The following is a 24,443-nucleotide window of genomic DNA, read 5'->3' on the forward strand; positions in this document are numbered from 1 at the left end:
GACCGCGGCCGGTGTTTTCTGAAGCGACTTCACGTTAGCTCAGCTTCACATCTACCTCTTGCGACCTTCTGCCTGTCAGGTTCGTGGGTGACTTGAGATGCGAGCGCGGTGTGCGCATGTGGGGTTTGTGCTGTTGAGGCTACGCCGCTTGGATCGGAAGATTCGCTCGAAGTTTCTGTGGGACCCTTGCGTCCGAGACTGACCGAGCTGCTCTGCTACGGATCGTGAGAATCAGTAGCAATTGCATGATGAACGTCTTGATGCTAATCTTGAAATTACATCGCGTGACATTGGTCTCCGAATTTGCTTCTGAGAGACTGGCATTGGCTCCGCAAACCTTCAAAACCCCTGCTGCCGGCGTCATACGCCTTTCTCCGCATCTTCAAAGGCCGCGGTGACCGTATGGGGTGCTCGGAGACCCCAGAAAACGCGCGCGAGCGTGCCAGTGCTACCCCGGATTCCCCAAAATTAGGCTCGCGTCGTTCCGCGCTGTGCAGTTGTCCAGTTGGGTAAACGTCCTTTCAAAGCTGACCATCTCAAGGGAAAAGCTGCCGGCGAAAGTGGAGGTCGCGGCGGGAATTCCTGCTTCAAGCGAAGGTTAGTGGAAGCTAGGTGCTGGACTAACCCCGATCAGCATCGGAAGGAAAGAGTCGCCGACAAGTGGGCCGCGCTACTGAAGGGACAGTAATTCTAACCGCCGACCTGTCATCTTTCCGTTATCACGCACGACGTCACTACGTCTTTCGATCACTCATCAGCCCAGTTCCAGTACAAGACAGAAACGTGGGGTCTCCACATCCCCTCTTACCTGTTCATCTGGGGGAAAGTACGGCGACTGATGTCCGTGGTCTCCCCGGACACTGTAGAGCGGAAGCGGAGTGAACTCTTCTAACCCCTCCACCCAAGGAAGGATGTGATGCATGTCTCGTATGCACTGCACATTCAATGACAGCATTCAATAAGATTTCTGTGTCCCGATACATACTTCGCGGGACCAAGGGATCACATATAGGAACCGAAAGAACGAGCAGATGGTATTCCGTTTCATGCTTCCATTACAGCTGCTCTAACACACTACAAGGTACTTGTCCTACCCTGAAAAGCTCCAAAACATGACATTTCACCTCATCGATGTAGCCTCGCCATGCCCACAATCAGGCGCTTGTCTCCATGAAAGCCCACCCTCTCCCTCTTCATCAATATAGTAATGCGATGGGTGGTCGAGACGGGCGCGCCAGCACGAGGGCGTACAATTTGTCCTATGCGTCATCTCGCATCGTACAGCGCGATAGAATGCTGACGGCAGGTCCCTCAATTCCTGCACTAGTGGAATGCCATCCTGAGACAGCAATTGCTCAGGGTTAGGGAGAAGGTACGCGAACATATCCGCCAAAAGCGTACGCAGACGTGAATGAGAAACCGAAAACTTATACGTGAATAAGATGACATCGTCCAGCTCGAGGCGCCAATCATGGATATGCACATAGGTAAACGAATCCATGACATCGTTCATCCAAGCCCTGTCGTCGATCTGCTCGCCAAAAATGTATGCGCGAGCCAAGAACATGAGAACCTCGTCAGCGGTAGAAGGAGTGAGTCGACCAAGGGAAGCCATGGTAGGAAGCCTACCACGACCTAGCCACTCCACGTATTCTTTAACCACTCGGCTGGAGAATTGTTCGCCCACGAAGTGGGCCAATACTTTTCCAGAAGCTGAGTAGACGTTTCCAAGTCTAATGAAGTAATCCGTGTTCCTCGCCAGGGTGTGTTGGTAAGCCATTGCGGATCTGTCATACTGGTGATTTACAACCAGCTCTACAACTAAATCAGGGTCCGCTTGGATTGGGGTTGGTCGAGGTGTTCTGCGTTGATCTGGAGTCCATCGAGCCGGAGGCGTTGCAGGCACGTTGGATCTTCCGAGTGGTGTTCCGCTTGCTGAGCCATAAGTCGACCTAGCCGTGCCATGGTTGTTCCGCTCTGGGTCCAACGATCGCCGGTTCTGGCTAGACTGTGCGAGACCGTTAGACGGCGGTGCTGGCCGACCATAGGGAAAGCCGCTTCCCTGATCCTGCGTCCCGGTGGAAGCTGATGGCGTGGCGGAATTGGAAGGTCGTGGTGCTCGCCGGCCATGAGGGATCTCGATTTCTTGGTTCTGCGGCCCAGTGGAAGCTGACGGCGAAGCCGTAGACTTTTTCAAGATCCCTCGAAGAGGTGACTTCGCCCTACCATGAGACTTTGGTTCCGGGGCTGACGAACACGAAACTTGTGTCTGGGCGCCTTGGTTGCGGGTGATAGGTTCGGGTTTGGCCGGCGGCTGTGGCTCAACCCATGGCTCTGTCTGCGTGCCCTGGTCTCGAGTAGCGTTTTTGGGCTTTACTGGAGGCAGTGGAGGCGTCCATGGTTCCGTATTGGTGCCTTGATCTCGGGTAGGGTTCTTAGGCGTGACTGGGGGCAGCGGAGGTGTCCAGTGTTCTGTTTGGGTGCCTTGAACTTGAACAGAAGTCTTAGACTTGCTAGGCCGTTGTGACTGTGCCGGTAATTGTGTTTGAGCCTGAATAGGCGCCTCGGACTTGGGAGGCTGTGCCGGTGGTGGTGTCTGGGTGTGTTGAACCTGAGTGGGTGGCTTGGACTTGGGGGGCTGCTGCAACTGTGCCGGTGGTGGTGATTGGGTTTGTTGGACCTTAGTAGAGGACTGAGACTTGCTCGGCAGTTGTGGCTTATCGGCAAGGGGCCGTGCAGTCTCAGGCTGCTTTACCATTTCCTGAGTAGGTGGTACAAGTCGATCGTTGGGCTTCGGCTTTTGAGGCAATCCGGTCGACGCTCGTACTTTGTCTCCCTGATCTTCGGTAGGCTCACGGGTTTCTCCAAGCGGTTCTTTGCGAGGCGGCGGTGACAGCGCCCGATGAGCTTCGAGAGGAGCTGATGACTCGTCGCTAGAATTTCTAGGTGCTGCTTCATCCTTGACCTTTGGCCGGCACACAGCGTCATCAGCTGCAACGATCGTATCCTGCTTCTCCTCGCCATCTGTCGCTTTCACGTCTTCTTGTGATGTCTGTGTTTCGAGCGAAAGATGCTTGAGCTTATCGCCTAGATCATCTTGAAAGTTCGTGGTATCTTGGAGCTTCCCAGCATCTTGAGACTTCGCAACATCTGTGACGCCTTTCTCACCAAACGACCATGATTCAGTAGGGGCTCGGCTATTCGGAAGGGTATCACTAAAGACATCTCCAGCGTCTGACACGTTGCTTGCCTTCTTCTTTCGCGCTGACGGCGTCGTAGTCCAAGGTATCGCAGTGTCGGCGACATCGGGCTCTTGCTGTGGGAGCTCGTCCTGCGGCTCGTCGTTCTTAACTGGCTCAGTTTCAGTGATATCCTCTGCCTGTTCTGTAGTCGGAGTGGATTCGATGGGCTCTTCGGAAGTTTCGGCAACGTCATCCGGTTCGCGTGTCGCATCGTCTTCGGCATCATCACGATCCCAAGCTGAGGAAGAGTTAAGGTCCTCCAAGGTTCTGATCTTGTTCTCTTCTTGCTTGTCGCTCATGCCGCCCCGTCCCTTCTTTTTCTTGCTCGAACTGGCTACCCCATCGGCGCCGGAGGCGCCCTTCTTCTTATTCTTGCCTCCCATCTTTCTGATTGCTGATGTTTGCTTGGTGAAGGAGCTCAGGTGACTCTTGATGGAGTTTGATGGAAGTTTTGGTTGAGCGGAGCAGTGTAAAGAAGTGCAGTGTTGAGGTATTGAGTCGAGGGATCGGGGGTTTATATAGGCTAGGGGAGTGGCAGAACGACAGCTACTCAGTCGGTCGGCGCAAGTGCACGCACCTATTGGAGACAGCCACCGGGCACTGCGATACATTGTCCAGCGTGGTTGCGATAGCGGTGATGAGTGAAATACAACTGAAGTGAAAGACATTCACAATCGCGCATCGTAGCGTACGCTGAATATCTTCCAGGCATCGTCAAACCTCTAATGTATAACCTTTTGTAGTGGGACGCACCGAACTTCATGGCGTGGTTCAAAATATCAGAACATTTAGAAGAGTATATACTGCTGCATACTATGAAACAAGGTGTTTAGGAAATACACCCGCATTGCAATTATATACTGTGTTACTTAACTGCGTTGTGCCCGCCTTCATGCACCAGACGTTCAACAAAGCAACAATCTTTTGTATGCAAACGAGGAAGCCTGCTAGTGTAGTTTGTATCGTGAGGAAAGTCTTCATTGACGAATCGAACTTTGAAAAGGCCGCAGTGCCGCACGATGAGCTCCCTCCTATTGTTGGAGAGAAGACACCTCGTACCAAAGACGCGCACATGCTGTGAGCACATGCAGATCCCATTGTAAGGTAAAACTTAAACAGGGCTGCAGGATACGTTGAAGCAACACTATACAAAGTAGGCAATCTAACGTTGACGTAGGTTCTACGCGACCTTGTCCTATGAGAGGGACGGAGGTTAGTGTCACATAGTTTCTCTTGCCTGAATAGTGTACAGCAGGAAAGTCGCCACCCTTTAGTCGCTGATGGTGTTGTCATCGGTGAATGGCGTAAACCAATTTTGTATGCTAGTAACATGTTCAAACATATCTGCGGTGGCGAGAGAAGTTGTGAGTCCACGGATTGCTGCGAGGTCGGCTAGAGTGAATTAGATTTGCGATAGCGCACGAACGAATACAAACTGGTAGCAGAACATACATTTCTCAGACTTCGTTCAGCATAGGCCAATAACCTTCCGTGTACTCGTCCCATGGGCGCGAAAGTTTCTGTATCGAATTTATCCTCGGTATCGCATCCAAAACGTCCACCAATGCTTCGCGAGGCAAGCGATTGAAGTCTGGCCTTCGATCCTCGTCCTGAAGGGTAGCATATGCACACATGTCCGCGGCTAACGCCCTGATGGGCGAGCTTTCGGGTGTGCCACGGTAAAGAACACGTATAGCCTCCTCAGAAGGAAAATCTGGTATACAGAGAATTCTCCGGTCCGGTGGCTTATCTGCGACATCCTAACTATCGTTTTGAATACCAGCCATGGTGTTGAGAACAGTCTGCTGGTAATGTCGGTCCAGTATCTGCTCACCAAACACGTATGCGGTCGCAAGGTCGATCCAAACTGGATTGTTCTCCTCTTGATCATGGAAGGTTCGACAGAGATCGAAGCACCTGGCTGGCACTTTTCCAGAGTACAACCAGTGTGCGTAGGTTTCAACATCTTTTACTGTGTAAGCGGGTAGCTCAATATGATCCGGCCTCTCCCGCATGGCCGCCCATTCAGGCTTCAGGGCTCGGGCGAAGAATTCAGAAGTTCTTGTAAGGATATCTTGATGGACTTGGATCGACACGGCCTCATGCGCTGGTCCGATCACGAGCGTGATCATGGGTCCTCTCAGACTAGGCCATACTAGTTAGTTCTGTCTACGCATCCCTTTACAGACCAACTTACCGGAAAGTCTTCGAGGCTTGAATGCGCGCGTTCGTAGGCTGTGAGAGACCATTGCCGCTTGTGATTCCGATGTCGTCATACGAGTCTGACTGGACACTTTCGTCATCATCATCGGTGTGATCTTGCACCATGCTTTCGGCTTCGTCAGTCAAATCCATGGCTTTTTTTACATCCTGAAGGTGATGGCCTGGCGTATCGTTGCTGGTACAATGCGAAGTGTGGAATTGCGCGGGGACTAGGGAAAGAACGCCATTGAGTAAGCGAGGACCTGGTGGGCGCAGCCTTCACCAGGGGCGGCAACAATTTGTGTCGCATCCTCAAAAAAGTTGTTAGGGCTATTTTCTTACTAGAAGTGTACATTGTCCTGGACATTCTATACCCACTGAGTTATAATAGTATGTATGTAGCAAAACCCGGAAATGCAACACAAAATTATTACCACCTCTCGTGCCGTTGCGCGTGTAGAAAACTATGTAGTCAACTCTATGGACAGCTAGTACTTGTTCAAGCATACATCAAGAGGCAATAGGGCAGAACAAAGCAAACGACAGTGGTGCGTTAACAAGCCTATTCTTCGTATACCGGTGGCTTGCTATCTCATCGCCACGTCTTATCACGTGATGCACCAATGTATCAAAAAGTAAATGAGCAAAAGCAAAGCGGAGGATAGTAAGCAAGCCGGGCCAGGAAGGATTGTATGCTGAGAAAATAGCAGCGCGAGGTGGTGGTGCTTTTGGAAAGTGCAAAAGGAGTCCTGGGGTATTGACCTTCTGAGAAGATGGACGTTTGTTGCGAACCTTAAAGTATTATTATTGTTTGTGTTTGTGAAGCGCAGTAAGCGGTAATTGTTACAAGATTACAAGTCCTTAGTGTCGTGGTGGTGCAAAAAGTTGGGCGGTTGGGTGGCCCCAAAACTCCACCATTTCACCCTCAACCTCAACCACAACCGCGCAAAAAAGATGCCACTCTCTCCAGGCATTGAATACAACGTCGCGGACAAGATTCGAACTTTCGACTCTGTTAGATGGGGCTCTGATGTGTGGTTTGGGTATATGTACCTTGCGAGGCCGAAGCCATTAGATGACTGAATGAAGAATTCAAGTCTAACCCATTAACCACTCTGGCACCGCGACTGATGGTTTGATAAGGAATTCTGGATCTAATCCATCTATGATTACGGCGCGTTGTGCTAGATTCGCACTACGGAATGATTTGGGTCATCGTACATGAACTTGGGCGTGGTGGGGCGCAGTTAAGTCACTTGGGCGCTTATTAGAATTTAGCCATGTCAAACTATGTGTCATTGGAACATCTAAAGACTACTCTTCCCACTAAGTACCCACAGTTTGTCACCGCCCACCTTGCCTTCCTGCTTCAGCTTGTCGAGAATCTGGCAAATACCCCTCTCTGCCGGTTCCCAAAGGTTCTCTGGATACTCCTTGTAGATTACTTTTACAATATCCATAGAACCCATGCCTTGACTCTCCGCAAGTACATCCAACACCTGTTTCTCACGCTGCTTGCGATGTTTTATATACTCAGTGATTTTTGATGGACCATCTTCGATGACAGGCCCATGACCGGGATATGCGCGACCCCTGAACTGCGTCGACATGGCGTCGAGGCTCTTCATGTACGCTGCCAGATCTTCGAATACGGCTGTGCCCTGACCCAATACGTTGTCCGCCGTGAACATGGCATCTTCTTCCTCCAACACGAAAGCCGTGTGGTCTGTGGTATGTCCCGGGCAGAAGAAGGCACGTAGGGTCGCGCCTTCCGTCTCAAACTTCTGCCCATCACTTATCGCAAGCCAGTCGTCGTGCGGATCGTTCTTGTAGATCTTCGTCTCGGGAGAGTGCGCGAGTAGGTCGGGGACGCCTTGGATATGATCGTGGTGCCAGTGCGTCAATAGCACTTTATCGATGGCGATGTTCTCCTTTGAAAGGAGCGACTTGATCGTCGCTATCCACTGCGGTTTGCCTTCGCCAGTGTCAATGAGCAGTCGTGATGCGCCACGACCAACTATGTACGTGTTCGTGCCTAGTTTACTCAGAACATGTTAACCGTAAGATTGTTACCGCATGTACCTTGCAGCGTGAACTTAAGCTTTGTCAGATCGCGCCGTTCCTTAGATGATAACGGCGCTCACCTTGCTGGGGTTGCCGCCGAGGATCCTGATAACCCGATCGCTGATCTGCTCAACCTCTGGAAGCGATACCAAAGATTCTGCCATCTTTGAGTATAGTGCGCGTGTGCTAGAGGTAGCTGACGGCCATCGCAATCGCGGGCGCATGGTCGCTCTGACCTCAGGTTACAGCTGGACCAGCACAGCCGAGGCACACTGTTATCGATAGTGGGATACGACTCAACCAAACTATCACTTTTCAGGTACACTGTGCGGCAACCTGCCTTGGGCCAAACTCAACATGGCGTCGATAGCAGACGACGATGAGATACCGTAAGTCTTACTAGCTGATCGCAGCCCAAATGCTAACAAATGAAGACAGCTCTCCGGCGATGCTCTTGCCGCGCTGAAAGAATTTTATGGCGAGCGGGATGCACGACAAAAGCAGTTTGAGGAACTAAAAGGCCAAGCCGAAGATGATTTTGAAGGGAAGTTGTCCATGGACGCCTTCACGGAAGACTGGAATGCAAGTCAATTTTGGTATAGCGACGAGACCGCTATGGTGCTTGCGCGACAGCTTCTGGATGGTGCGACAGATGAGACAAGGATAGCAGTCGTGTCTGCTCCGAGTGCTTTCATCCAGCTGAAAAATCTACTGGTGAGTACTCTGGAAGCGCAAGACGAGAAAAACTGACCTTGTTAGAATTCGGGTGAAGTCAAGTGCCGGCCGCAGATTAAATTGCTGGAATTTGACGAGCGCTTTGCCGTCTTCAAGGAGTTCGTGCGCTACGACTTCGAGAAGGCGATGCAACTACCAGCTGAGATGAAGGCCTCGTTCGATGTCATCATTTGCGACCCGCCATTTCTAAGTCAAGATTGTCAAACTAAAGGTACTTTCATGATATGTCTCCAACAACCGTAGGTTCGATGTCGCTAACACGTCGTAGCTGCCTTGACCGTGCGATGGTTAGCTAAGTCATGGACGCAAGATTCTCTGCGTCTCATTGTCTGCACTGGCGAGCGTATGGAAAGCCTGGTCACAGACAAACTGTACGGGAAAGTAGGAACCAAGACGACTGATTACGAGATCAAGCACGCCAAAGGACTGAGCAACGAGTTCAGATGCTATGCGAACTTTGAGTGCCCATCGTGGAAGTGGGCAAAGTCATGACCCGCGAGAACATGGGGTAGCTATACTTGAGAGGATGAATGCTTCTACAACCAGTGCAGTAGTGTTCATGAGCATACGATCGTGATTGGAATATACATGCGAAGCACGGCGGAACCGTCCCGCCAAACAGCTACCCCACATGTCCCTCGGTCAACCCCACTTCGTTCTCAAGCATAAGCTCGCTGCGTCATCTTCATTCACCGACCAGACCCGTACCAACCAACCAACTATCCATTTCACGAGTACCACAATGTCCTCCGCTGCATGCATCTTCTGCAAGATCATCAAGGGTAACAACCTCTTAGCTTGGCTATCCTCTCAATCGACAATGGCTAACAGAAAGATCAGGCGAGATCCCTTCGATGAAGATCTTCGAGAGCGAGAAGACACTTGCTTTCCTTGACATCGGTCCTTTGAGCAAAGGCCACTCTGTATGCTTTCCAGTTCCTCCAGTATCGACCAGCCAAGACTAATGTGCCGCCTAGCTCATCATCCCCAAATACCACGGCGCAAAGCTCCACGACATTCCCGACGACCAGCTCGCCGAAGTCCTCTCCGTCACGAAGCGAATTGCTATCGCGCAGAACATCCAAGACTACAACATCCTACAGAACAATGGAAGGATTGCCCACCAGCTCGTGGATCACGTACACTTCCACCTGATTCCAAAGCCGAACCAACAGGAGGGTCTCGGGATTGAGTGGCCAACTAAGGAAGCGGACAAGAGCGAATTGAGCAAGCTGCTGGAGGAGATCAAGAGCAAGATGTGAAGCAGCGTGTATAGCACTCGTACAGGGCATCAATGAAGCATGTTGACTCAGGCCAGAGGCGCATATCTCAGCACTTGACCAGCGCCACTAACATTCGATTATTCTCCCTTGAACACGGGCTTTCTCTTCTCCTTGAACGCGACAAGCGCCTCGTCCCTATCATTTGTCCTGACCACAAGCTCGTATGCAGCATTCTCAGCCTTCTCGCCCAACGCGCATCCCTCAACCGCCTGAAGCGCGGCCTTGATCGCTATCGGTCCACCTTCACATATCTCCCTTGCTAGTCTAATCGCTTCGTTCAGGACCTTCTTCCGCGCAGCCCCTTCTTGTTGCACATCCTCTGCCGTGATCTCTACTAACCGGTCGCACAGCCCCAGGAAGTAGGCTTCTGGCGCGGCAACACGGCGGCCTGTCAAGATCATGTCTCGTGCGCGCGAGAGGCCGATCAAAGCGGGCAGACGATATGTTCCTCCCGCGCCAGGAAGGATGGCAAGACGCGTCTCGGGGAGGGCGACGGTCGTGGTGGACGCGAAGACACGCATGTGTGTGGTAAGGGCTAGCTCGAGGCCGCCGCCGAAAGCCGGTGCTGCCAAAGCAGAGATTGTGGGGATGGGTAATTGCGATATCGACGCGAATGTTCCTCGTAGTGTGGTTAAGAAGTTGGATGTGCTGCCATCCGTTAGCTGTCGCTCGTCTCATGTGACCGTTATGATACTAGACATACTCTTCCTGGGTAAACGTAGCCCTCTCCTTGAGGTCCGCGCCCGCGCAGAAACTTGTCTCTATATCGCTCGCCAAAATCAACGCCCGCGTTGATCCCTGGTCCCCCTCATTGTGTAGGCTGCTCACTTGTTGCGTCAGCTCTGTGAGCAGTTGCCGTGATATCGCATTGCGTGCCGCGGGCCGGTTGAGCGAGAGTATTCGTATGCTTCCGCAGTGTGGTGCTGGGACGTTTGTGACGTTTATAGCCGGGGCTTGGGCAGTCGCATAGCCGCGAATTCCAACGGCGCGGTGTAGGACGCGGGGGTTGAGGCGGAGGAGGGGCATTTCGATCGTATTTAGGATGTTTTTTGTGCGACTGCGATGGTTCCGTAGTCTTTCCGCCCAGAGATATTCAAGTCTGGAGCTGGAGCGTCGACGTTGTGCGCGGCATGTTTGGCGACCTCATCGCTGATAGACCGCAGTTAGCCGAGGCACCGCGACGGCACAGCTCTTGATCTGGTCCATCGTCATTCCTGGCGCGACATCAAACACTCAACCAGAGAACACGAGTCTGCCGGCACGATGAAGACCTGGTGCGCCTCTCACGCATTACACATTGATCGTTCCTGCGAGTGTTGCGGTATAATTCCGACAGTGCTTGACGTTCAGTCTTGTTCCTAGCTATATTCAGGCGCATGTATTCAACCTTTCAGTTCCGAAGACGGCTGGAGCAATCGACGTGCTTCTATACCATCCGCAAACCGGCATTGAGTCTTTGAATCTTTGTGAGCAGACCCAACATTATCAAGAGCAATATAGCCCTCACCTTCGCTTCCAGATTAGTCGAGACGTCTCGCCCATCACACATCATCAATCCAGACGACGATAGCAGCGACTTTCGCGTAACGAACTGAGTATGAGACAACTCCTTTCCGTTCTCTACTCCAGTTTCCCGTATAGCTGTTTTTGACCCAGACACATTGAGAAGGTATTGTTCCGATCGTTGTAGTTGATCGACCTGTTTGGAAATCCGAAGTCTACCCTGTACCTGGGTGGAAGAGAAGCATGCCGTCAGGGACGAAAGACATGCAGATGCAAGGCAAAGTCGAACAAACATTCGTGAAAGCCAGAGGTCCCCTGTCCTTCCATAGTGATGTCGCAGCTACACTACGGCCTTGTACAAGGTTAACCTTTGCTACTTTCTGCTAAGTGGAGACACTCTTGACTGAGCACAGCTCGAGAACAGAACCTGGGTACCAGCAACTGTCAGGTACAAAGCTATCGAATGTCAAATCTCGTAAATCACCGAGAAGTCATGAGTGCAAGCCCTGATCAGTTCGTGTCGCTGCTGAAGGGCTTGCACAGGGGGAAGGACATTCCCTGTATGGATGCCCGGTTATCCATCTGCGCATACTTACGAATCCAAGTCACGTTCTCATCCTGGTACTCGGAGCCCAGCTTCATACACACTCAACCAGTCTGTACTTCGTATTCTAGGCCCAGAGCCTCCCGCTGGGTCATCAACTCCTGCACTGTTACGTATGTAGTGCACCCTACATGGACACACCCGTAGACCTGGGCAATTTCGATGCAGCATCCGCACCTATGAACGGCTCTCGGCAACCGCGATGCGAGGTTTTTTATCATGTCAACAACTCGACCTGACGATCTAAGCCCGACTTGAGGCTCAACTTCGGCCCAGGACGTTTGCGGGGAAGTGACTTGTGGAGCTCCGGAGCGATCGCCATGTCACGATGCTGGGGTTCCCAAGGGTGCATTCCTTCTGCTGGCTTAGCGCCTACCGAATACCTCCACTGGGTCCGACGCTTGCTCCATGCACCGAAAATTTCTGTTACCCATGAGCCTCGTGACGATGCCTACCGATGCCTCTCGGGACTTTTCGTCGGCAACACACAATACCCAAGATCTCGCCCCGCTTTAGGATAAACAGACAAGCTTGGAGGCGTGGAGCTTAGTCGTGTACTGTCGTATTTCGCGCACTTCCCCATATGCGCGAGTCGTGATGGAAGGTGTACCGGTATTCTGCGGAGATTGTTTCGTGGAACGTTCTTCGATCAAACTGCCAGTACCAAAGCTGTGGTTCACGGCACGTGGATGTACACAGTAGCAGCATCATCCAGGATTCGTCCCCAGGAAGCTAACCCTGCCAGTTCGACTGCAGCAGCAATGCAAGGCGACTCTCAGTCGCGAGTCATGAGCCAACCTCACGATCCCCGCAAATCATCGCGAGTCAATGTTCCCGGCTCCGACCTCTTCGTTTTCTACTCCACAACCATCTGCCGACGCGCATGCACACGTCCGACCGCCCGCTTGGCAACCGCTACGCAGCCTTGAGATGACGTCGTGCGCCTTAATACCAGGACAACACTGGTATGGTACGGAGGTGTGGAGACTCCGCAACCCGCACGGGCAAACTTCGGGACATGGTGGTGGCTGCCACATCGGCTTCTAGCCTTTTGATCGGGACGAGGACTGCCACCGGGCGGACGAGTATGCGCCGAGAGAAGAGCAGTATATAAGTGCTGCTGTGCACAACGATGATGGTCATCCAGGCACTCGATTCACCCTCGACAATCCAGAATCATGGCACCTTCCCTTGTCTCGGCCGTACTTTCGGGCTCTGTCCTCCTGGCAGCAGTCAATGCTCAGAACTTCGAAGGCGGTGGCCGCGATGAAGATGCGTTTGAATACGTACAGCCGCTCAACACCACCATCTTGACCGAGTATGGCTCCTCACCAGCTGTCTACCCGTCGCGTAAGTTATCCTACATCACCAACCTCGCTCGTAACCAATCTAATGCTCTACAGCAAACATCACCGGCGCTGGTGGCTGGGAGATGGGTCTTGAGAAGGCGAAAGCTTTCGTAGCCCAGCTCACGCTCGAGGAGAAGGCTGACATGGTCACTGGCCAAGCCGGACCTTGCGTTGGCAACATTGTTGCTATCCCTCGTCTTGGTTTCCCCGGTCTGTGTCTTCAGGATGGTCCTCTTGGAATTCGTGTTGCAGACTACGCCAGCGTTTTCTCCGCTGGTGTCTCTGCCGGAGCCACATGGGACAAGGACATCATGTACGAGCGTGGTCATGCCATGGGCGCCGAGTTCAAGGCCAAGGGCTCCCAGGTCTTCTTGGGTCCCGTCGCTGGTCCTCTCGGACGTTCCGCCTATGCAGGCCGTAACTGGGAGGGATTCTCCTCTGACCCTTACCTCAGTGGTGTGGCAATGGAGGAGACCATCAACGGAATCCAGGATGCCGGTGTGCAAGCCTGCGCAAAGCACTGGATTGGCAATGAGCAAGAGATCATGCGAAACCCGCTCTACGAAGACGAGAACGACAACACCGAGCAGACTACGGCAGCTCTCTCTTCCAACATCGATGACCGCACCATGCACGAGCTTTACATGTGGCCTTTCGCCAATGCTGCCAAGGCCCGCGCTGCCAGCTTCATGTGCTCTTACCAGCGCATCAACGGCTCTTACGGATGCCAGAACTCCGCCTCGCAGAACGGTCTGCTCAAGACTGAGCTTGGCTTCCAGGGCTACATCATGTCTGACTGGGGTGCCACTCACTCTGGTGTTGCCTCTATCGAGGCCGGTCTGGACATGAACATGCCCGGTGGACTTGGTGCCTACGGTTTGAACTTTGGCCTCCCTTCATACTTTGGCGGCAACGTCACTGCTGCTGTCAACAACGGCACCGTTGATGTTTCCCGCATCGACGACATGGTCATGCGTATCATGACCCCTTACTTCCAACTCGGCCAAGACCAGGACTTCCCCTCGGCTGACCCCTCAGGCGCTGATCTGAACACCTTCTCGCCCCGTAGCACATGGTCCCGCGAGTACAATCTCACCGGCGAAGTCAGCCGTGATGTCCGTGGCAACCACGGCGAGCTTATCCGCCGCCATGGTGCCGCTGGCAGCGTCCTCCTCAAGAACGTCGACCGCACTCTGCCTCTCAAGGCTCCCCAGAACGTCGCTATCTTCGGTAACGACGCAGGCGACCCAGCACGCAGCTCTGTCATCAACCAGCAGAACTACGAATACGGTAGCATTCTCGCTGGCGGTGGCTCAGGTACCGGCCAGTTCACCTACATGGTCACCCCTCTCCGTGCCATCCAGAACCGTGTCGCCGCGGATGGCGGTATCACTCAGTTCTTCCTCAACAACACTCACATCATCGCCAACAACGTCAGCACCCTTGTCATTCCCCGCGCTGTCCCCGAAGTCTGCATTGTTATGCTCAAGACTTGGGCTGAGGAAGGCGATGACCGTGCCCACCTGGGATCTGACTGGGAGGGTGATGATGTTGTCGAGTCTGTCGCGTCTTACTGCAACAACACTGTCGTTGTTACCCACTCTGCCGGTGTCAACACTTTGCCATGGGCTGACCACCCCAACGTTACCGCTATCCTTGCTGCCCATTTCCCCGGCCAAGAGTCTGGAAACTCGCTCGTTGACATCCTGTACGGACACGTAAACCCCTCTGGTCACCTTCCTTACACCATTGCCGAGAACGGTGATGACTGGAATGCGCCTCCCACTACCGCCATCAACACCACCGGATTTGCCGACTGGCAGAGCTGGTTCGACGAGAAGCTCGAGATTGACTACCGCCACTTCGACCTCCAGAACATGTCTGTCCGTTACGAGTTCGGTTTCGGTCTCTCATACACCACATTTGAGATCTCCGACATTGAGTCTTCCCCTCTGGAGCACAACATCACATCCATGCCCGAGCAGCTGCCCATCCAGCCCGGCGGTAACCCCGCTCTGTGGGAGTCTCTCTACAACGTCACTGTCTCCGTTGCCAACACCGGTGACTGTGCCGGTGCCACCGTTCCCCAGCTCTACGTCGGCCTTCCCTCTTCCGCCCCAGCCGGTACACCTATCCGCCAGCTCCGTGGCTTCGAGAAGGTATACCTTGAGAAGGGCGACAAGGAGACCGTCAGCTTCGAGCTTCAGCGCAGGGATCTGAGCTACTGGGACATTGTCAGCCAGCAGTGGGTCATTCCCGAGGGCGAGTTCACGATCTGGGTCGGACTGAGCAGCCGAGACCTGAAGGTCCAGGACAGCTTCACCGTTGTTGGACAGTAGATAGCTACTCCAAAAGAAGAGATTAGCATCTACCTTTACTTTAATGATATAGTTATGATAATGTATAACTTTCACCTCTGACATTTGCCTTTGAACACTGCATATGTTTTCATACTGATCGTATGACTTGTACCCCAAAAGTGACTCAGCAACCTTTTGCTCGATGAGTGTGCTGCACTCTGGCGTAGACATGGGCTTCAGTCTTTCACTACACATCCGTCATGCAGAGTTTAGTGGATTGTCGCGGTTCTCTACAGCTATAAGAGTAAGTTTCTTGTTACAGTGTATACAGTCAGCAAATGTATGGATAGGTAGTCGTACATTAGTATGCAAGCACAAGTGCCTTATCGACCCTCACCTTCACCTTCGCCTTCACCTTCACCACACCAAGAAGACGAAGTTATGACGCAATCTAATTTGAGCTCGAACGCTAGTGTTAGGCAACCCTTCCTACGAGGTCCCAGCGGCTGTCGTCGGCAGGCCAGACGAAGACCCGAACTCACCTATTTACTATGAAGACCTGTCTGGGAATTGCGAGCACTACCGTAAGCCCCACTTTTCGCGTGCGCGGTTTACGACACCTGGGCAATCAGGGTCTATTCTGGATGACATGTGACAGCAAAGCGAGCGCTGCTGAGTTGGCTATGTAAACAACGCTGCCCGCCTAGTCCCCATCACTTCTATCACACGCTCTCCAATTCCTCGAGTTCAGAAACACTTTTGTTTTGTCAAGATCCCTCAACACCATGACCGCACCTAGCCCTCACGTCGCTACTGCTGCGCAAGCTTAAGCGGTACTCCCCTTGCTCACCCCGGGATGATATTGCAATCGCAGCGTCAGCAGCTACAAGTATATCAGCTCCTTCCCCCGTTTTGTGTTGCTAACGTTTCGAAGTGAGTCCAGCTCTCATCAACCGCGAGCGAGCACTACGACAACTTCCAAACCAGCGAGCAACAGATCACCATCGTCGTCTTTCGCCGACATCGCCACTCAATCAACAAGATCTCAATAACAGCAGCTTTCTACCTGCAAATATCGCCTGCGGATATCCACCACATTTTGGTCGACATCACTTCCTTATCTCCGTCGACATCACTTTCGACATTCACGGTCATCACCTGCACTCACTCGAACTTCGCCCGTAGCTAGCAGCAAAATGTAAGTTAGCTTCCCTTCGCTCCAATGTACCTCACTGACAACATGCAGATCAAGTTCTCATCTTCTTCATGTACTCACCGAGTTCCATCAGCCCTAGCTGCAGTCGCCCGTCCGACCAACGGCCCCTCAGACGTGAGCAGCATGGCCTTGTGCCTTAATGGAAGGTCACCCGAACATGTGTCGGCACGATGTCACTCCAGCGACTTCGGGTTCTGAGATGGCTGGCGGTCACCGTCACGGCGCACCTTACTGCAGTGGAGGCTCGGGAACGGCGATGAGTTTCTGGGAATCCAACTCGCGCTGCCTTGTGCATTAACGAAAGGTTGCCCGATTATGTGTCGGTGTCAATGTCACTTCGGCGTGTTGGTGCAGTAGAAACTCGGGAATCTTCGGTGAAGGGGTTAGGGAAGTGATGAATTTATGGGCGGCGGATGATAGATGACGGCGATAGCGGATTCTATTGCATACACGTAAATATCCTGTAATGATGAGTACAAATTACTTTCATCTTTCCGTCCTAATGCAATGTTGCTTCTCAAGCATGCCCTCAAGGTTGCGTAATGGAGACGTTCAGTTCGTATTGATTGTAATGCAGAACATGCCTTACCCTGGAGGTAAAAGCAGTTCTCATCACTTACAGAGGGTCTGAGCCAACATCAACGTCGTCTTTAGAGTGGGCTTTATTTGCGCGTGCAAGTCATTGTCCGCATGCGTCTGCTCCAACTCACAATTGAGCAAAGGCTTCGTCTTCACGAGTTTCGTTATCGATCCCCTTGTGATCCGTAAGCAGTAGTATTAGAGGGAATGATGCGATAATGTGGCCCGAGTGTGAGAGATGTTGTTGGCGAGGGCGAAGCAGGCGTTGGAAGCCCGAGGCACGTTCCAATCGGAGAAACCCCGGCATCCTTCCCCAAAAGTACAATCGCATAGTCGCGACCTGCATCAAGCTTCACCTTCAACGCCAAAGAACCGCAACCCCCCAGTCCTCAACCTCTCCCGCACGCGCACGACGCGCCAATCGCCCCAGAATGGCCGCAGCAGAAGCCGAAGTCGCAGATGCGCTCTACAACCTCCGCCTGAGCATCAAGGCCAGCGCAACACCCATCCTGACCACGAGCGCCGAACCCACACCCGCCGATACCGTCGCGGATCTCGCCGTCGCAACACATGTCTCCTTCAATACTGATTCGGGCGACCACCGAGTGTTTGCGCTGAGCACGCCGACGCGGTTTGCGCCAGACGGCAAGGCGGTTGACTTGCGCAGCTGCTACTTCGCGTGGCTGAACAAGGACGCCTCCGTCACCGACTACTTCGCCGCTGTCCAGACGCTCAACGAGGAGCTGCCGAGCGGCGCGGGAGGCAGCGTGCAGAATCTCACCTTTGCGCAGAAGATTGAGCTCATCGCTTGGTTGAGTGGAGAGACGGAGAGCAGTGATAGCATCGCTGCTATAGATGGGGGCGCGCTCAGTGCTGCCGCCGGCGATGCCGCGGCTATTGCAGGCGGCAAGGGCGTCCCCGTCGATGGAGGAAGGGGTGCCAAAGTAGGATCAGCAGGCAAGATGGTGGATGCGCGGTTACTGCAGATCTACGACGGAGAGAGGAAGATGGGAGACCACAACAGCGTGTTGAGGGGCTCCAAGAACGTCGTACGTGTCAACCAGCTCTCTGATCCTCTTACTGCCACAGACTGACACTTTGCAGGACTTCTCGCCTTACCGCAAGATCGCCAGCACATTCCTCCGCTCACGCCCCGATGCCAACAAGCTACCCGCACCCCAGCCCGCCCTTGTTGCCAATCTCCAGAAACGACCTCAACGCCGTCTACAACCCATCATCCTCCTCTCCCCATCCGCCTCCTCCCTCCTGCGCACCTCGAACGCAAAGACATTCCTCAGCGACGGTGTCTTTGTCCCACCAAACACCACAGACTCGTCCAGCACATCCGCCTCCGCGAACATGATACAAATCCAACGTCTCCTCCCGTCCATCTCCTCACAACCCCTGACTTTCATCTGCGTCGATTCCACCGCCAGTTTCAAGCCCACATACTGGGGCCGTGTGGTCGCCATCTTTACTACTGGCCAGCTCTGGCAGTTCAAGAGCTACAAATACACACAGCCCGCAGAGTTGTTTGCAAACTACCCGGGCATATTCGTCGGCTGGAGTTCTGAAGAGCCGCCAGAGACGGTGAAGCAATTGGGCAGGGGTGTGCTACCCGTGGGTGTGGATAAATGGACAGGCAGTGAAAAGGGCAGATGGAGGGACAGAGAGGTTGTGGAGAGGATCTGGGGCAGGATTGAAGAGGGCATGCGAAAGAGTGGCTGGACGAGAGACGGACCGGGACTGGCTGGGCAGCAGGGGCGGTAAGACACAATGTCTCATGCGCCTTGTTCAAAGGGAGATTTGTATCGATACGAGACGGAACTCTATCTTGGGGTCTTGGGTGTTCTGGCGTTGATGCGTTATGCATGGTCTGCGAAGTGCGATATACCTCAAAAGCTGGTTTCGCGCATACCAACTCGAGCAAAAGAACAAATCAAAGCATTGCTCAGGCGCAGTGCAGTCAGGTGCGAAAACTAGATCATTCATATATGGCATTTCATTTCACATGATATCTTGGTCCCAACATAAACACCCTAATCCAAAGTCCGCAGAGCAGCCGCTCGCCAGATTATACAAAACTCCAAAGAGATTGACTAAAGTCCGACTTTTACCCTCGTAATATACCTTCTACCACTCCAGTGGTTCGGTGATCTCCTCTCCTCGATTGGTCTTTGGCACAGGTTGAGCCTGTACCTTGACTGGTCCGCGTCCATGTCTCTTCAGGAAGCCACTTCCATCCAGCCAAGGCCAGACAGCTGTGCGCTTCTGCTCGTGCTTCTCAATCTTGTCAACGTTGGCCATGGTCAGACCAATATCATCCAGTCCGTTGACAAGACAGTGTTTCCTGAACTCCTCGACGTCAAACTTGGCAAGTTCGGTTCCGTCGGCAGAGCGGATGACTTGGTTGGGGAGGTCGACCTCAATCTCCTTGCCAGCGTTCGCCTCGTCGGCGACGCGTTGTAGGACAGTGGTGTCGGTAATTCGGATGGGGAGCATACCGTTCTTGAACGTGTTGTTGAAGAAGATATCGCCAAAGGAGGGGGCGATGATACACTTGATGCCGAAGTCGAGGAGCGCCCAGGGTGCGTGTTCACGACTTGAGCCGCAGCCAAAGTTGGGACCAGTGCAGACTAGGATCTTTGAGTTGCGGTAAGGTTCCTTGTTCAGTACGAAAGATGGGTCCTCTTTGTTACTACCGGCCTCGAAGCGCCATGCGTGGAAGAGAGCACTACCAAGACCAGAGCGCTTGATGGTCTTGAGGAACTGCTTGGGGATGATAGCATCGGTATCAATGTTCGCTACGTCCATAGGTGCTGCGATTCCGCGGAGGGTCTCGAACTTAGGCATGCCGGCTGAGGCACCGCCTGTACTTCCAGTATTTGAGCTAGTGTGTTGAGGTCCGGAGCTAGGAAGATCCATGATCTTTTCAAGCTCTTCGTCGCTGCTAGGAGGCTCGACTTGCGCGTCCAACTCAATCTTCGGTGAGCCCTTGGCTTGTCCAGACGTTTGTGGCGCAAGTTTCCGTACATCCGCCAGGTTTCCTACAATGGCAGCGGCAGCAGCCATCGCGGGTGACATGAGATGGGTTCGGCCACCAGCACCTTGTCGGCCCTCGAAGTTTCTGTTCGAGGTCGAAGCACATCGCTCACCGGGAGAAAGAATGTCGGGGTTCATGCCCAAGCACATCGAGCATCCAGCTTCTCTCCACTCAAATCCGGCATCACTGAAGATCTTGTCAAGACCTTCTGCCTCAGCCTGCTTCTTGACCAGGCCAGAACCGGGCACAATCATGGCCCGCTTAATGTTGGAAGCCACCTTCTTGCCCTCAACGATTTGAGCAGCTGAGCGCAGGTCCTCAATGCGGGCGTTTGTGCAAGATCCGATGAAAATCTTGTCAAGTGGGATCTCCTGCATTGGGGTGCCGGCAGTCAGACCCATGTACTTCAGAGCGCGTTCGCATGCCAGCTTCTTGACCTCGTCTTGGAAGTCGTCAGGTCCAGGTACTACACCGGTAATCGGGATGACATCCTGAGGTGAAGTCCCCCAGGAGACAGTCGGGGCAATGTCCTTTGCGTCGATCAGAACCTCAATGTCGTATTTGGCGCCCTCATCTGACTTGAGACCCAGCCAGTAACTGCATGCCTTCTTCCACTCCGGGCTGTCAACCTTGGGTGCTAGAGGCTTTCCCTTGAGATAGTCGATGGTAATTTGATCAGGCGCGATCATACCGGCTCTTGCGCCGCCCTCGATTGACATGTTGCATATCGACATGCGCGCCTCCATGCTCAAGCCGCGGATAGCCGAGCCGCAGAATTCAATGACGGCACCTGTTCCTCCGGCCGTGCCAATCTTGCCGATGACGTGCAGGATGATGTCCTTGCTGCCAACGCCAGGTCCTAGCTCGCCCTCAACCTGGACTTTCATGTTCTTGCTCCGTTGTGTGATGATGGTCTGTGTGGCCAGAACGTGTTCGACCTCGCTGGTACCGATACCAAAGGCCAGGGCACCGAAAGCGCCATGTGTGGATGTGTGGCTGTCACCGCATACGACGGTGGTACCGGGGAGCGTGAAGCCCTGTTCGGGTCCGATGATGTGCACAATACCCTGCCTCTTGTCGTCGAGGCCGAAGTAAGTGAGGTCGAAGGCCTTGACGTTCTCCTCGAGGGTCATGCATTGTAACCGCGAGTCGGTCTCTTCGATGAATTTCTCGGTCGTAGTGAGGTTTTTCCGCGACGCGGTGGGGATGTTCTGCTACCGTTAGCTGCTGCTGGATTCTGCAAGATGCAACACATACGTGGTCGACTGTCGCGAGGGTGCAGTCCGGTCTTCGCACTCGGCGGCCGGCATTTCGGAGGCCTTCAAAAGCTTGCTGTAGTTGTGTGAGTCTGTGGAAAGGCAGGACGGATTCGGAGGTCTGCCTACTGGTGATGTCACTTCATGGACAAGATGCCTGTCTGTGCAGCTGTCAGTAAGAAATAATGGCTACACAGCGCATGTCATACCAATATATAGCAGAATTGTGCCATCTTCCTTCTCTTCGACGATGTGGTCCTCGAAGACCTTGTCGTACAGGGTCTGCGGCGGTTTCACAGCAGACGGCATATTGGATATGTGAGGTAGAAGTTGCACAACAAGTCCAAAGTAGGTGCAGGAAAATAGAGTTGGAGATCAAGAAAGTGAGACGTGCTCGGCCAGGGCAGGTATCGGCTTAAATGAGGCGCGTGTGGAACTCAAATCCATGGAAGGCGAACGAGGCACAAAAAGATGCCGGCCGATGTTCGGAGTCGATGGTAAGAGGGGCACAGCCGCCAATCACGCCGCGAATGATGACGGTCCGCCTCGGCCTCCACCGCTGTCGGGCTGCGATACTTCACATCTGGTAGGTGCCAGGCGGTGATAGCGCTCTTGAGCGATATAACATGCAGGCAACCTTGTCGCGCATCGCCTCTGGCGCTGCGAGCGCTCCTCTAGGTACTGTTTCCGCAACCAATGACGACATTCACGTGTCGAGAGGTCGCTGTCGCTCCTGCCCCGCACTGCGCCTGCCCCACTGCACCGCCTCCCGGCCGCCGTCTGCAGCGTCAGCAAGTCTACCAACGTTCCGATTTGACACTGGACGAGCATGTTGCGACGACAGCTGACGAGGCCCTGGCCAGCCCACATGTTCACCCACGCTCCGTGAGGCTGGAATGGACATGACAGTAGCTCAAGTGCAGAAGCAATTTGCTGTGTTTGAAGAAGAAAACAATAGCCGTTGATAAGCAAGCGAGCTACCTCGTCCGACCGCGATCCTTCGACTGTATCGCTATTCCCACCCAGTATCGCTTCTATCAACGCGGGGTGAATACAATACGCCGAAACTCCCGGCAGGTCCCTTGTAGCATATGCGCTCCAGCCATCCTCCCAGTAATCTACATGTTCCACGATACTATAGTACACCCACCGGTCTATATGCCTACCCACACATCTACAAGTTGTCCGCTGTAAAGATAAGCAATGCCATACGATGCCGCACGAATAGTCCTACAAGTCCAATCGCGAACTGGAACGCGAGCAAACCCATAGCTAAGCGGTCCTCCCGCATGGGACCGAACCATACTAACCACAAGTTGATTAGTGTAAAGTTGCTCGACGAGACCACCTGCCCTTTCCCATCCGTCTCAACATCGAGCATCCGAAGCCGGTGCAGCACCTTGAGGCTCTCCGCTATCGGTCGTCGTAGTGGTTTGGTGAATTCGACGCGCGAGGGCTCCAGTAAACCTGTCCGTGCGTTGAAGTGCGGAAGCCGATGTCGGGGACATGGTACGATGTGGAACAGTTGGGGTGCCGAGTAGACAAAGTTGAACGCTTGCGGTAGGAGTAGCAACATGAGCGTTTTGCTGAAGTGACCGAGGATGGCTACTACGGCGAAGACCATGCCTGCAAAGTAACAGTAAGTGTCGCCCACAAACACCTTTGCTGGATACCAGTTGTGCATCAGTAAGGCCATCGAGACACCGATAAACGGTAGCAGCAGATACAGCGAAAACAGATGCGAATCCGTCGCTGGATGTGGGTACGTCGTAAATGGTGAGAGATACAGCATATCATTGCCGACAATCAGGACTGCAATGACTATAGACTGGGCCACCTCGATGCCGTTGATGCCCGCCAAGATGTTAATGCTATTCGAGGAGAAGATGGACATCAGCGCCATGTAGACGTAGTAAAGCCAGCCTGAACGTACGTTAATGGGCAATTCAGAAACAGCTCTCAATGCAAGTACATACCCAGGTCAAAGAGCTCGCCAAGGTAAGGCCTGAGTGGTAGTGGGACGACCATCTGCGTGACACCAAAGTCGACAAAGTAGACCACGAGCATGGGAATAACTGCAAAGGCTGGAATGAGCACCTTGTGTCGCCATCTTATGTCGAATAGGTCGTCACCAATACCGAGCAGTACGATCGACTGGAGAGAAAGTATGGCGGACAGATAGGACGCAAGCTTGTTGTGAGGAAATCTGTGTAGTAGCCTCCCGGTCTCGATCAGCTCCAGTTCCTTGATCGTGTCCCGGTTACCGCCGCCTGATGTTGCGACTACAATGTCCTTGTAAAACGGCCATGGTATGAAAAAGATCAAGATGAAAAGGTACACCATAGCACACACCGCGCCCATCATCTCTGGGCTGTCGTCATTAGTCGATTATCATCATGTGCAGTACTTGACACTTACATTTCAATCTGCTTCAGCTTACATAGATCCTTCCCTTTGAAGCCCTGCTTCGCAAAGGCATCTCCAAGCCATCGTATCAAAGCATAACAGAATGCAAAAGCCAGACCACTGAGCGCTATCGACGCAACAAGCGGCTCACCGTCACCGTGAAGCGTGTTGGCCAGCACACCGACACATGCGAGCGACAAGGAGAGCAGTGAAAGTGATTCTGTTGATGACAGCGCGCTCGCCATGGTGACAGTGATAGTGTCTGATGTCGAGGTGACGGCGGATCTTGGCACGTGGACGCCTGTAGCTGTTGACTCCGCCCGGCCGTTTGCTGTCGCGACGATATCAACAACGGTTGCGCAACCTCCCCACAGCAACACCGTCACGACCTGCCGTTTTGCCGAATCGCCACCTCTTTGTCTGAACCCGGAGCGTGACTTTGCGTGAATCGTTCGAAGTGGACTTGAGACTGACAGATAAAGATTGTGAACAGATCCACGACTCCAGCAACGAAACCAACAAGCTCGCAGAGTGAGCGAGAGACGAACAGAGCAGCACAATCTGCACGAGGTCGTGGTTGCGGTGTTTGGTGAGTAGAGATTCTGGCAAGGTGTTGTTTCGGCTTCTTCCTGCTCTGCTAACCCGAAACGATAGACCCACG

General features: G+C 53.2%; 9 protein-coding genes and 1 non-coding gene across 10 annotated transcripts; 4 read left to right on the top strand and 6 right to left on the bottom strand.

Moving 5' to 3' along the window:
* Positions 1–1,120: 1,120 nt before the first annotated feature.
* On the bottom strand, positions 1,121–3,625 carry J4E86_009634 (uncharacterized protein; the record flags this gene model as incomplete). Its single annotated transcript, XM_051450138.1, has 1 exon — positions 1,121–3,625. One exon carries the CDS (start codon positions 3,623–3,625, stop codon positions 1,121–1,123), a length of 2,505 nt encoding a protein of 834 aa, XP_051298526.1.
* Positions 3,626–5,002: 1,377 nt separating this feature from the next.
* On the bottom strand, positions 5,003–5,597 carry J4E86_009635 (uncharacterized protein; the record flags this gene model as incomplete). Its single annotated transcript, XM_051450139.1, has 2 exons — positions 5,003–5,387; positions 5,440–5,597. 2 exons carry the CDS (start codon positions 5,595–5,597, stop codon positions 5,003–5,005), a joined length of 543 nt encoding a protein of 180 aa, XP_051298527.1.
* Positions 5,598–6,427: 830 nt separating this feature from the next.
* J4E86_009636 lies at positions 6,428–6,572 on the bottom strand. The gene has a single exon. It is a non-coding gene; the product is annotated as a tRNA-Ser (tRNA).
* Positions 6,573–6,751: 179 nt separating this feature from the next.
* J4E86_009637 (uncharacterized protein) lies at positions 6,752–7,672 on the bottom strand (the record flags this gene model as incomplete). Its single annotated transcript, XM_051450140.1, has 3 exons — positions 6,752–7,479; positions 7,527–7,545; positions 7,589–7,672. The coding sequence occupies 3 exons, from the start codon at positions 7,670–7,672 to the stop codon at positions 6,752–6,754; spliced, it is 831 nt and encodes a 276-aa protein (XP_051298528.1).
* Positions 7,673–7,865: 193 nt separating this feature from the next.
* J4E86_009638 (uncharacterized protein) lies at positions 7,866–8,735 on the top strand (the record flags this gene model as incomplete). Its single annotated transcript, XM_051450141.1, has 4 exons — positions 7,866–7,897; positions 7,943–8,222; positions 8,268–8,454; positions 8,512–8,735. The coding sequence occupies 4 exons, from the start codon at positions 7,866–7,868 to the stop codon at positions 8,733–8,735; spliced, it is 723 nt and encodes a 240-aa protein (XP_051298529.1).
* Positions 8,736–8,985: 250 nt separating this feature from the next.
* J4E86_009639 (uncharacterized protein) lies at positions 8,986–9,505 on the top strand (the record flags this gene model as incomplete). Its single annotated transcript, XM_051450142.1, has 3 exons — positions 8,986–9,025; positions 9,084–9,166; positions 9,221–9,505. The coding sequence occupies 3 exons, from the start codon at positions 8,986–8,988 to the stop codon at positions 9,503–9,505; spliced, it is 408 nt and encodes a 135-aa protein (XP_051298530.1).
* Positions 9,506–9,603: 98 nt separating this feature from the next.
* Positions 9,604–10,552, bottom strand: J4E86_009640 (uncharacterized protein; the record flags this gene model as incomplete). Its single annotated transcript, XM_051450143.1, has 2 exons — positions 9,604–10,174; positions 10,230–10,552. The coding sequence occupies 2 exons, from the start codon at positions 10,550–10,552 to the stop codon at positions 9,604–9,606; spliced, it is 894 nt and encodes a 297-aa protein (XP_051298531.1).
* Positions 10,553–12,811: 2,259 nt separating this feature from the next.
* On the top strand, positions 12,812–15,321 carry J4E86_009641 (uncharacterized protein; the record flags this gene model as incomplete). The annotated part of the gene is made up of 2 exons (XM_051450144.1): positions 12,812–12,983; positions 13,037–15,321. The coding sequence occupies 2 exons, from the start codon at positions 12,812–12,814 to the stop codon at positions 15,319–15,321; spliced, it is 2,457 nt and encodes an 818-aa protein (XP_051298532.1).
* Positions 15,322–17,508: 2,187 nt separating this feature from the next.
* On the top strand, positions 17,509–18,847 carry J4E86_009642 (uncharacterized protein; the record flags this gene model as incomplete). Its single annotated transcript, XM_051450145.1, has 2 exons — positions 17,509–18,126; positions 18,182–18,847. 2 exons carry the CDS (start codon positions 17,509–17,511, stop codon positions 18,845–18,847), a joined length of 1,284 nt encoding a protein of 427 aa, XP_051298533.1.
* A 3,703-nt stretch (positions 18,848–22,550) lies between these two features.
* Positions 22,551–24,027, bottom strand: J4E86_009643 (uncharacterized protein; the record flags this gene model as incomplete). The annotated part of the gene is made up of 3 exons (XM_051450146.1): positions 22,551–23,299; positions 23,353–23,747; positions 23,795–24,027. 3 exons carry the CDS (start codon positions 24,025–24,027, stop codon positions 22,551–22,553), a joined length of 1,377 nt encoding a protein of 458 aa, XP_051298534.1.
* Between the last annotated feature and the right edge of the window lie 416 nt (positions 24,028–24,443).

The sequence above is a fragment of the Alternaria arbusti genome (assembly GCF_024043155.1).
Source record: "Alternaria arbusti strain BMP 1465 chromosome Unknown scaffold_18, whole genome shotgun sequence".
NCBI classification, from domain to species: domain Eukaryota; kingdom Fungi; phylum Ascomycota; class Dothideomycetes; order Pleosporales; family Pleosporaceae; genus Alternaria; species Alternaria arbusti.